The sequence below is a fragment of the Anabrus simplex genome, chromosome 2 (assembly GCF_040414725.1).
Source record: "Anabrus simplex isolate iqAnaSimp1 chromosome 2, ASM4041472v1, whole genome shotgun sequence".
Taxonomy (NCBI): Eukaryota; Metazoa; Arthropoda; class Insecta; order Orthoptera; family Tettigoniidae; genus Anabrus; species Anabrus simplex.
In genome coordinates, this window is record NC_090266.1 from 228,677,390 (window position 1) to 228,690,656 (window position 13,267).

The 13,267-nt window shown below is 39.9% G+C and overlaps 1 protein-coding gene across 1 annotated transcript in view; it reads right to left on the reverse strand.

Annotated features, from left to right (window-relative positions):
* The window catches only part of LOC136864018 (discoidin domain-containing receptor 2), a 1,053,752-nt gene that overhangs the window by 537,196 nt on the left and 503,289 nt on the right, over positions 1-13,267 (reverse strand). Inside the window, exon 4 of the mRNA XM_067140517.2 lies at positions 7,788-7,893. Coding sequence (XP_066996618.1) covers positions 7,788-7,893 — 106 coding nt within the window. The remainder of the gene's footprint in view (positions 1-7,787; positions 7,894-13,267) is intronic.

Sequence of the window (13,267 nt, forward strand, 5' to 3'; positions counted from 1 at the left end):
CCACTGAACTAGTAGGCATATAGACCTCCATTATTGTGGTGGGCATTGGCTTGGTGTCTATTTTGACGACAGTAATTCCTGCACTATGCTGGTCGTAGTAGCTTACTCGCTGCCCTATTTTCTTATTCATTATTAAACCTACTCCTGCATTTCTCCTGTTTCATTTTGTGTTGATAATTCGGTAGTCGCCTGACCAAAAATTCTGTTCTTCCTGCCAACGTACTTCAGTTATACCAACTACATCTAACTTTAGTCTATCCATCTCCCTTTTCAGATTCTCTAACCTACCACAACGATACAAACTTCTAACATTCCACGCTCCGACTCGCAGATTTTCAGTATCCATTTTCCTGATGATCGCCCCCTCTCGTGTAGTCTCCCCACCCGGGAATTCGAATGGAATATTTTACCCGGGAAGAAGCCATCATCAGTACATCATTCATATAGAGAGAGCTGCATGTCCTCGGGAATTAGTTACGGCTGTAGTTTCCCGTTGCTTTCTGCCGTGTATCAGTATCAACACAGCTAAGACATGTTGAGTATTATTACAAAGCCATATCAGTCAATCATCTAGACCGCCGCCCTTGCAACTTCCGAAAGGCTGCTACCCCCTTTCGATGAACCATTCCTTAGTCAAGTCTCTCAACAGATACCCATCCGATATGGTTGCACCTGCGGCTCGGCTGTCTGCTTCATTGGGTCACGCAATCCTCCATACCGCGGCAAGGTCACATGGTTCGCAGGGGTCATTAAGTGACAAAAAGTGATTAGCTCTTAGACCTCCAGAAATGAACCTGTTGTTTCATTTATGTCGAAGGATGAGTGAAACCCAGGCAAAGTGCTTCTTCTTCTAAATGTCTCGACTTATTCATGAGGAAGTGAACTCTCTTTCCTCTGAGTTAAATAACACCCTTACCCCGCATCGGCTATACAACCCTTAAGCATTAACCTATTTGATTTTTTTCTTTTTTTTCTCTCTTTACTTCCTTGATATTTTCTTTATGAATTCCTACAAGAAGATGAAAAATAATAATCGATATCTTCATGGAGTCAGTTTTCTGGCTTACTTCGTCAAAATATGAGACTTCACGAGATGCAAAATTCAAGTTCGGTGTTACGATAACAATATACAAGAGTCAGAAAAGGAAGAACTGCTAGCAGGAAGTAATGCATCAACAAGGGCTGATGGATAGAACCAGACGGGCGGAAAAAAAATTAAGACATTAACGATTGACATTTTACCGATTGCTCTCATTTGTATTTTATTTTTAGTCCAAAATTACCTAATCGTATCTTCAAGTGACTACATGGAGGTACAAAGAACACAGTAACACCGACTATTACCCAGCATTCACATAAGTATCCTCACAAGGTACGGTACCGTAAGACTTTTCAATAAATCACCAAGAAAAGTCCATGCCAGACATAGTCTACACGATTTCAGTTCCGAGAGAGTTATTGTTCAGTGAACACTGGAACGGATGACATTATGTATAAGAGTATAATTGAAGTTTCCGTCGCCTGCGTAGCTCTGTTGGTGAGGAACTCGTCTTCCCTACTTGAGGTAATGGAGTGGACACCAGCGCGGTCGGTTGGATTTAAAAAGTTATTCGTTGCGAGAAACCCATGTCATTAGACCAACTGGCAACCTCGATACTTCCTTAGTACTACGGTAATTGAAGGGTAGTTAGACTTCTAGAATCATTGTTTCCTAGCGCTTCCTGAGATAAATTATCAATTGAGAATGTATTATTGTGTGATTTCTGGGTACAGCACAAACCTGATTTTGCCAACGGCAACACAAATGAAAAAAAGCAGAGTTGCTACTGACACGGGAGCTGGCGACCTACATTTCGCCGTATGAGAAGCTGCTCCATCTCAAGTCAACACCTGGGACTTATTCATAACAAACGTTGAACTGAAAGTTCAGATGTCTAAACTAGAATGAGAACCCCGATGAGAAAATGAAGTCTATTTTACTTTGAACTAGCAGAAGAATAAACATGAAAACTTATATAAATAGATCTTTTTTTTCTTCTGAGGAAAAAAAGACAGATTTCTTCGTAACGGTAGCAATCGTGGTATAATAGTACAACGATAAGGACTTATTTTAGGTCAGAAAGGAACCAGCAGACGGAATTCTACGAATTTATTTATATGCTTTACAAGGTAAAACTGAATGTTATCGCATGATGTAGCATGTTAAACATACTTTCATATCCGAAATTTGAAATCAACTATTCGCTATTGCCTTGTAGTCGTATTGTTCGGAGGTGCTCGTCGAATTCTCAAAAAGGGGAAAATTCCTTGATTCCTGAATAAGGCATAAAAATTTCGATTAAAAATATTAATACTGCGATCTTCCGCCAATGACAGTAGTTTGGTTTATGAGCCACTTCGGATATCAAGATTGGTTCCATGAGACATCATTACTTCAACTCGAATGGAGAGAAAATTGCTTAGAGTCCAGAAAGGAACGCCACCAAATATATTCTTTCTCTTCCCCACAACACTAACTCTCGGTTTCCTCCTCTACCACTCCAGCCCAAAGCGGGTGAGCAAACTAGATGAGCGACTTCATCTCACGCCCCCCACTCCTCGAGAGCCACGCAACGGTTTCCGTCCTTGAAAAGGCGAATGCGGTTTCCTTGTTTTCATGAAAAAGTGGTCAGCTAAGAAGTGTTGCACAGAATCCAAGAAGCACGAATCAACTTAGATCCAAATTGAATTCTAATTTCGCTTTGTATGACACCACAATGCCTTTGCTGGTAAGATGTAGTGTTTCCAGTGCACTATGTCTTCTGGTATGGGCTAGAATAAATTTGTTACTTTCATTGACATGTCTCAGTCTTATCCTTGGCTTTGACAATATGAAAGTAGCTGCGGTATGAGTGATGCTAGTAATGCCATTCCTTATGCAGCCAGTCCCTGCTATGAATGGTGTGAAAATGTCGCTCATAGGGTCGGTTGGTGCACGCATATCAGTGGGCTTGGCAGATTGATATGCAATAACAACTTCTGGCCCCGTGAGGAAAGAAACGGGAAACTACCTCACTCCTCATTTCCCTAGTACGCCCCTTCAGTGACACCTAGGCAACCTATGACAGCCAATGGTGGACCTGTTGAGGATCCAACCAACCTTCGGGCTGAATACCCAACAAACAAACAAACAAACAAACAAACAAACAAACAAACAAACAAACAAACAAACAAACAAACAAACAAACAAACAAACAAACAAACAAACAAACAAACATACATACATACATACATACATACATACATGTCACCACAGTCTTAGCCTACATGGCCACGATAATGACAATTTAAGAGTAAGGAATAAGATACATGGCTCATTTATAACAGCAGAATAAAATTACCTTACCACACGTCTCAACAAAAAGTAAAAACGTGATAAAGCATATTATTCGGACTAAATTACCCTGTGCATCCATCTGTAATAATGTCGGGTATAGTACACGAGAATGTTACAATCACAGTTAAAAAATGCATTCCCTTCTGTAAGTCATTAATAGGGAGCAGTCTCCTAAAATTTCACCTATTTCTATCCTTCTTGCAAAACTAAAAATAATTTGAATTCTTTCTTATATTATGACTTTAATTAAATAATAGTATTACTTGTTTTACGTCCCACTAACTACCTTTACAGTTTTCAGAGACGCCAAGGTGCCGTATTTTATACCGCAGGAGTACTTTTACGTGCCGGTATATCTACCAACACGGGGCTGACGTATTTGAGCTCCTTCAAATACCACCGGAATGAGCCAGGAAAGAACCTGCGAACTTGGGCTCAACAATCTACCGCCTTCACCGTCTAAGCCACTCAGACCGGCTATTACGAACTACACCCACTAGTGTCACCTGCATGATTTTTATTTAATGGAAATGTTCCCAAGTGAGATATGAAAACCAAGTAAATAATATTAAGTGAGCATTTTTTCTATTCAATTGAAATCGATAATGCTCTAATTATTTACTACAAACGCAGATTATTGGAAGTCTTTCAGAGTTACAGTTTTAGTATGGTAACAACTCTTACATTTAATTTTAATTTGAAGCATCACTAGCTTCATTTGTGAAAATTTCCACAGTATCCATACTATGGCAGGCACTTACCGATTTCTTGGAAAAACCAGCGAATTCCCTATTTTTGTAGTTTTTCCCGCATGTAAGCGGCGTGTTTTGAAGAAGGGTCAAAGAGGAAGGTATTTAATACCACTTCATGTATGTTGGTATTCAACCCCAAGGCTGATTTGATCTTCCACATCTCTTCCAACAGCCGTCATAAATAGCCTAGGCGTCACCGAAAAGGCGTACTAGGGAAATAAGGAGTGACGTAGTTTCCCGTTGCTTTCCTCACAAAGCTAGAAGTTGCCATTGCATATCAGTCTGCCAAGCCTACTGAAATACACGTACCAACCGACCCAATGAGCGATATTTTCACACGATTCATAACAGGAACTGGCTGCATAAAGAATGCTATTACTAGCATCACTCACACCTCAGTCACTTGCATACTATCAAAGCCAAGGATGAGACTAAGACAGGTCAATGAAAGCAACAAATTCATTCTTGCCCATACCAGAAGACATGGTGCACTGTAAACACTATATCTCACCAGCAATGGCATTTTATACCATTATAACAAATAATTGTTTGGTTATAAGCCTATGGTAAAATAGGCAAAACCTTTATGAAATCTCCCACTAGAAGGAATGAAATGTCGTTACCTATGATACATTTCAGAAGACGATTTACACATACTAACGAATGACTGATGTCATGCTTACAAACGCAGTTACACGACGGGAACTAGGGACCTGACGTCACACACCCAAAGGAAAATATAATCTGACTTAGATTCGAGCCGTGGTATATGTGAGTTTGCCATTGGGACCTTTATCCCATATTGAGCGGTGCTTATCGAATATCGTAAGCTGCTTTGGAATTTAATTGTAACCCAGTCACCAAACTCTCATTTAAATTTTTAGGAATTTTATGTAATGTGCACTTTTCAACCGCAAACGAGCGGCTTTTCCTGTTCACGAAGTACAGCTAACCAGGAAGACGTCTGACTGCACATGCTTGCCATTCCCCTCCCACCTCGCCTATCGTGACAACTTCTCAGCGCTCTCACGGTTTAGGTGGCCTTGAAGTACTGACGAGCGCTTTGGGCAATCGAAATGCTACTTTTTCTGTAATAATTTAACAATATGCGGCAAAACATTTTTAAGAATATAAAGGCACTCTACAAATCTACAGGCCAAGAGCTTTTTTCGGAAAGTTTTACGATGTAAATCGGTTCAGTCGTCTTCTCAGCCTCGAAGTAAAAATATCAGCCTAGAGTTTTAAATATATTTTAAATGTACATGTTCTTTCTTTTAAAGACACTCTACAAATCTATAGACACTGAGCATTACTCAGAGTCCTTTTTCAAGACAATCCGTTCAGCCTTTCTCTCAAACTCAGGGTAACAAAAATCAGCCTAGTGTTTTCAGTGTTTAGATACAACACACCACACTACCTACCCACAAAGAAACTAATAATGCTGATTACAACCCTCCGTATAGGATTGATGCTAGGAAAGTTATCCGGCCGTAAAACCGGTTAAGTCCATATCAAGTGCTGACCCCTATAAGTTGAGGAAACAGCCAGGAAGAAGGATATTACTATTATTATTATTATTATTATTATTATTATTATTATTATTATTATTATTATAGAAAATTAGAACAAGGTTCATAGTGGACTGTAATACCAGAGGAAGGAGCAGAAAGGGAAAAAGTGAAAACCACGCACTTGTTCAGTGATTTTATGTACTGTGTACAAAATTGTTGTTTCTTTTGCGTATTTTCACCAGATTAACGGAAAGGTAATTGCTCCTATCTCGCTCAATTTTGCTAATCCAAGTAATATGATACACACCGTATGACTTGAAGAACTGTAATATTCCAGCATATTCTAGAGGACGTGAGAAGGGAGGGTAAAATGATATCGGGAATTTCATTAGTTGGCGTACTTTAATAATATAAAGAAAGTATTTCATGGTTATTACATGAATGAACCGGATTTGAACTTCATTGAGAGAAGCCGCATTCTTGGTATGAGAAAATCCACCATTTCCAATCCATTTGATCAAAAGGTTCAAATGAATTACATTTTCTGTATCATACAAAGAAAACCTTCCAGAAGGGAACAATAGGTGACAGTGTAGGCATTGGACTGAATATAAAACCAAAGCGACGTAGAAGAAAAGGAGAAAAATAAGGTGCAAATTGAACACGAACCTCAAATAGGATGAAAGTATACAAGAGGAAATTGGTATACAATATAAAACACATCAAAGGTACCAGGCAGCGACAGTAAGCAGAATTTACATAGGAAGCTGCTGGATCAATAAAGGTAAGTCAGTTAGATGCAATAAACCCGCAGTAAAAACATGGGTCCAATAGAAGTATGACCCACAAGATGGGGAAAAACATGACATTATAGAATGCTGTGTGTGGGGATAACAGAGAGCAATATTCAGTAACACCATGAAAGAAGCCGGAGCACTTTGTACTTATATTCTTACGGCCTTATGGTGGAGGAGGTGGACATGAAAATGAATGGTGTTTTACCCCTTCCTGAAGCTCTGATGCACTAAACGATCCTACACTTCTGCGATGACCGCCCTCTAGGTCACACCTACTCCTCTCACGGTCAGTTTGTAATTTGTCCACTCTTCGTAACTAATTATTTAAGTAAGTTACATAAACATCTACAATTTGAAAGATTTTTATGAACTTGCGTCATTTGTACTTCATTCCAAAGTACAAAAATTGGTGGGAAACGTATATTAAGGCTCCTATGCATTATATTAAAGGGAACTGATTTTCAGTTCATAGGTATGAGCATTGATAACGATGTTGCAATGTACCTGGTACCACACAAAGAGAAACGTTAATCACATTGGACCACTTTCCTTTTGCAGCAGCGCTGGAATGCCAACGTCTGCGCAATATTTCAATTTTAGCAGATACATGACCACCAACATTCGCTCCAATAACCCAACATCGTTAAGAAAAACTAGAACTCAACACTTGGCTACTGTGTATACAATAGGATCTCCACTTCATTTCCTCGCTATTTACTCCGTGCAAATACGAAGTCGACATGTAGGCATTATACTGATTTGATAATAGTGTACGTAACTCCTAATGTGTTCAATCTCGTTTATTTATTTTCAAAATATTATAGAAATGAAGTCAGATGTTATAACGCCAACAGTCAATCACTGCCAGCGACACTTGAAAAACTTGCAGCGCAACCGACGAGAAAGGAACGACAATTTTCACATTTCCCAAGATCTACAACAGGTGTTAACACAATGCAATGCTGGGAATTGCATGCACTATTGAACCCTGAAAGCAAAAAATACATTACCCAACAGCCAGGAAAGGGTTAATCCAGAAATCATATATTCATGACCTCTGACGCTATTGGTCATGAAAGCAGTTTCGTGAATTTTGTCACGAAGTTCGATAAGTTCCATTCCAGTCGAACTGTGCTAATTGTGAATACTGCCCAGGACCTTTTATGTAACTCAGATCCCGCGGACAACATTACGCATCAGGAGCGGCTAAGATGCAGCGACCGATACAGGAAACACTAAATTTTGTACTAGGCATATTTTTAATTTACAGAAATGAAATCAGAATGTTGTATTTTCTGTCGAGAAATCTGCTGGTTAATGAATCCAGGCGAATTAAAATGGATGCACTTACCGACCGTGCTGCGGTCCCACATTCCCACTGTCAAACGAACTGCTAGCAATGATATCTTCGTCAGGGATGGCTCCAGATTCCATACCAAGCGGTGCGATGCACTGGGCTGAAATTAATAGGGTACAGTGAATTTAGTTCAATGGGGGATAAAAAGGAGCAATAATAATAATAATAATAATAATAATAATAATAATAATAATAATAATAATAATAATAATAATAATAATAATAATAATAATAATAATAATAATAATAATATGTAGGCCTAGAGTTGCTAAAAAAAGAATGAGCGCATAGTGTTGCATAAGTACATTGCATGTACACTATTCTCAGAAAAATTTCAACCAATAGATGTACACAGGGTTTTTATCTACATGGGAGGTGAATTATGTTTTCATTATAATTATAATTAAGTCTCATAAAATATTAAATGCGAGGAATATACAATACTGTACCATGCGCTCATTCATTCATTTGAGCATTTTATGCAGTGCGAAGTTTACTTCTCTGGTCATTTTAACGAAATGTAATTGTACTGTGCTAACTTCTCTATAGCTATCGTTGCAGAACTACGTATCTACCTGATTGGTCCAAGGGGCCATTTCCTTTTGAGGGGAAAGGCCACAAACGCTATCATAGAAGACGTGATATGTTAGGGCCAATTACAAACATGTTTATTCACCGCAATACTGCAAAGTACTGGGCTGAGTGGCTCAGACGTTTGAGGTGCTGGCCCTTCTGACCACAACTTGGTAGGTTCGATCCTGGATCAATCCGGTGGTATTTGAAAGTGTTCAAATACGTCAGCCTCGTGTGGGCAGATTTACTGGCACGTAAAAGGACTCCTGCGGGACTAAATTCCGGCATCTCGGCGTCCCCGAAAACCGTAAAAATAGTCAGTGGGACGTAGAACAATTATTATTATTATTATTATTATTATTATTATTATTATTATTATTATTATTATTATTATTATTTTGTTAAGTCTCATCTCATCAAAGTTGATAAGATTTTTTCCATATTACTGTATACGCTATGATACATAAATCGTACACGTAAGACGTGATAGCTTTCTCCATGTAATTACTACTGTTAGAGCTTTAAGAAAAGTATTTTTCCTTTTTTTCTTTACAAATTGCTTTACGTCACATCGACAATGGCGACGATGGGATAGGAATGGCCCAGGAGTGGGGAGGAAGTGGCCATGGCCTTATTTAAGGTACAGTCCCAGCATCTGCCTGGTGTTAAAATAGGAAACCGCGCAAATCCATTTTTAGGGCTGCCGACAGTAGGGATCGAACCCACTATCTCCCGAATGCAAGCTCACAGCTGTGCGCCATTAACCACACGGTCAACTCGCCCGGTAGAGACGGACCACAAAGGAAATTGTAGAATGTATTCACTATTACCGAAGGGTGCACGAAAACATGCAGTTTTGGTTTTTACACTTGGTATATTCTGATGACGATGACGATTATTATTATTATTATTATTATTATTATTATTATTATTATTATTATTATTATTATCATTATTACTATTATTATTACTATTAACGGAATTCTGCTGGTAGACACTTGGTGAGCACATGGTAGTGATGCTTGTAAGGCGACAAAGGGTCAGAAAGCAGACCAGCTGGTGCGGAGAGACCGGCACGGCAGAGCACACGAAAAAGGCACGTGTGCCTGACACACGGCTCCTTCGTCCCTTCCTCTCGGGGTCACAGGGCAAGCCAACTCCCCGAGTCGTGAAGTTGATTAACTATATTCATATGCTTTGTCGTAATTGATTCATTTTAACTTTAAAAATACAACGGTCACGAGCGACATGACGGACAACTCATTACGCTATTTGTTCCAATGCAAGTACGGTATTATTTTCACTTTCACGTTCAGTGCTGGATGTCCTGAACCTGTCAAATGTACAGATTGTTACTAGGTATATCACTGTGGTAACTATAAGGTTTAGCTTGACTGGATAATAATAATAATAATAATAATAATAATAATAATAATAATAATAATAATGATTTTATGTCCCAGTAACTACTTTTACGGTTTGCGTAGACACCGATGTATCAGAATTATGTCCTGCAAGAGTTCCTTCAAGTGCCCTTAAATCCACCGCAAAGAGGTTGACGTACCTAAACCCCCCACCAATCCCCATGGCACGACAGCCCTTGAAGGGCCTTGGCCTACCAAGCGACCGCTGCTCAGCCCGAGGGCCTGCAGATTACGAGGTGTCGTGTGGTCAGCACGACGAATCCTCTCGGCCGTTATTCTTGGCTTTCTGGATTGGGGCCGCTATCTCACCGTCAGCTAGCTCCTCAATTCTAATCACGTATTCTGAATGGACCTCGAACCAGCCCTCAGGTCCAGCTAAAAATCCCTGACCTGGCCGGGAACGGAACCCGGATCCTCCGGGTGAGAGGCAGGCACACTACCCCTACACCTCGGGGCCGGCTGACGTATCTGAGGACCATTAAATACCACTGGACTGAGCCGGGATCGGAAAACAATCAACTCTCTACTGTCTGCAGAACTCAGCCTGGCGGAGAAGAATCAAGTGAACACCTAACTCGAGGAACAATACATATAATTATATGGTCGAATGTCCTCCTTATACCGATACGTCCCTTCAGATATAAATGACTGCCCAATATCTATAGCCGGCTGAATCGCTAAGGCGGTTGTGGCGCTGGCTTCCTGACTCCAACTCGGCATGTTCGATCCTGGCTCAGTCCGGTGGTATTTGAAGGTGCTCAGATACGTCAGCTTCGTGTCGGTAGATTTACTGCGTAAACGAACTCCTGCGGGACAACATTCTGGCACCTCTGTGTCTCCAAATTTCGTAAAAGTAGTTAGTTGGACGTAACACCATTATTTTTATTATTTTTATTATTATTATTTGTATTAGAGTTTAAGTCAGTAAAAAGACATGGGGATAAAAGCGTCAGAAATCCTAGGCAAAAATTATTAGATCATGACAGCAATGTATTATTATTACTATTATTAAGTGGACGGCATTGATTTGCTACTGGTTAGATGTTTGCCTCCGAGTCCAATGTTGTATATTAGTGTATAAATACGAGTCTGGGTTAACGGATTTACTGGCGCATTGAAGATCCTTTCAGTGCAAAATTTCGGCGCTTTGATGCCGCATATAACAGTAGAGACCTATATGGACATTGAAGGACAAAGCTTTATGCAATGCAATTCTTTAATTGCATGTTCTTCCTTGCTTATCAATCTTCAAAGTGTCACCGGTAGTCTAAGTACTGCGGAATTGGCTCTGGAAGCACTTCACGTAGTATGTTGTTCTTGTTATGCACATTGAGACACTCAGATATAGCTGCAGAATATCTCATCCCGGAGCCTGCATGGAAATCAAGCAGATATGAATATATGAATGAAATTAGAACTGTTTTTGGCAACACTTTCATCCCTCTATTTGCCTGCGCCAAGCACGCGAACTCTTGTAGGGACCTATTAAGTTAGGAAACAGTCAGGGGTGTAACACATCGGGAACCTCCCAGCTTTATAGCCCACGCCGGGTGGAATTCAAAGTGCTAATCTTCGAATCTCATCACAGGTCTAAAGAGTCCCATAACTTGAAACGGAAAAATGAGCTTCCGATCGGTGATAACATGCAGCTAGGACGACACACACAACTTGTCCAATATTTCTGTGCTCCTGTCGCGAGGTTCTGCGTTGAGATCGGAGAGGATGAGATAACATACTGTACGGTTACTACTGTTCCGTTCAATAAAATAATATAAGACAGACTGACCTAAAAATTCCAAATTTCCAAATCCCGAAATTCTTACATCTAGACACCTACATAAATATAACAATGTCCTCTAAAACACGAACTTACGTATGAAAACTAACCTAATAGGAAGTGTTCGGGCAACTGTACAGTCCACATCTTCTTTCTTAACAACAATGACTTTTCAAAATTTATTTAGACATTATTTTCTCAAATTAAATAATATATTTAAGTTAATATTCGAGATTTGTTCAATGAATGCTGCATAGCGCAGATACGAAAAGTTCAAACTGATAAATTCGGTAAGGTGTAGATTTGACTCTCTGTCTGAAATTAAGGAGATCCACAAACGTTAACAACCATAGTCTACAACAGAAGTGAGAATTAGGTCAGTATATGGAATTATTATTATTATTATTATTATTATTATTATTATTATTATTATTATTATTATTATTATTATTATTATTATTATTATTATCATTGGTTTTACGTCCCACTAACTACATTTCTATCGTTTTTAGAGACGCGGAGGTGTCTGCATTTTGTCCCGCGGGAATTCATTTACGTGCCCAGGAATTCTACCGTAACAAAGCTGACGTATTTGAGCACGTTCAATTCCATCGGGCTGAGCCAAAATCGAACCTGCCAAATGGAACTCAGAAAGCCAGCACTCTACGCTTGAGCTACTGAGCACGGATAATAATAATAATAATAATAATAATAATAATAATAATAATAATAATAATAATAATAATAATAATAATAATAATAATAATAATAATAATTTCGTGTGGCTATTTCTAGCCGAGTGCAGCCTTTGTAAGGCAGACCCTCCGATGAAGGTGGGCGGCATCTGCCATTTGTAAGTAACTGCGTGTAATTGTGGTGGAGGGTAGTGTTATGTGTACCGGGCGAGTTGGCCGTGCGCGTAGAGGTGCGCGGTTGTAAGCTTGCATCCGGGAGATAGTAGGTTCGAATCCCACTATCGGCAGCCCTGAAAATGGTTTTCCGTGGTTTCCCATTTTCACACCAGGCAAATGCTGGGGCTGTACCTTAATTAAGGCCACGGACGCTTCCTTCCAACTCCTAGGCCTTTCCTATCCCATCGTCGCCATAAGACCTATCTGTGTCGGCGCGACGTAAAGCCCCTATCAAAAAAAAAGTGTTATGTGTGGTGTGTGAGTTGCAGGGATGTTGGGGACAGCACATACACCCAGCCCCCGGGCCATTGGAATTAACCAATTAAGGTTAAAATCCCCGACCCGGCCGGGAATCGAACCCGGGACCCTCTGAACCGAAGGCCAGAACGCTGACCATTCAGCCAACGAGTCGGACAATAATAATAATGATAATAATAATAATAATGATTTCGGGTGGCTATTTTTAGCCGGGTGTAAACTCGACGAGGGCGGATGGCAGCTTCCGTGTATAGGAAACTGCGTGTTATTGTGATGGAGGTTAGTATTGTGTTTGGTGAGTGAGTTGTAGGGATGTGGGGGACAACATGAACCTCAGTCCCCGAGTCAGGGGAATTAAACATTCAGGATTAAATATAGGGTCCCTCAGAACTGACTATTCAGCCAGTGAGCCGGACGAAGCTTCAGTGATTACCATAGAGTTGACTCAGTGTTTCGACGCAGTGGAAGCTTTTACTTTCCATCCTACTAGGCTTAGGTTACGTATTTTCAAGCAAGAAATAATCGCATCAT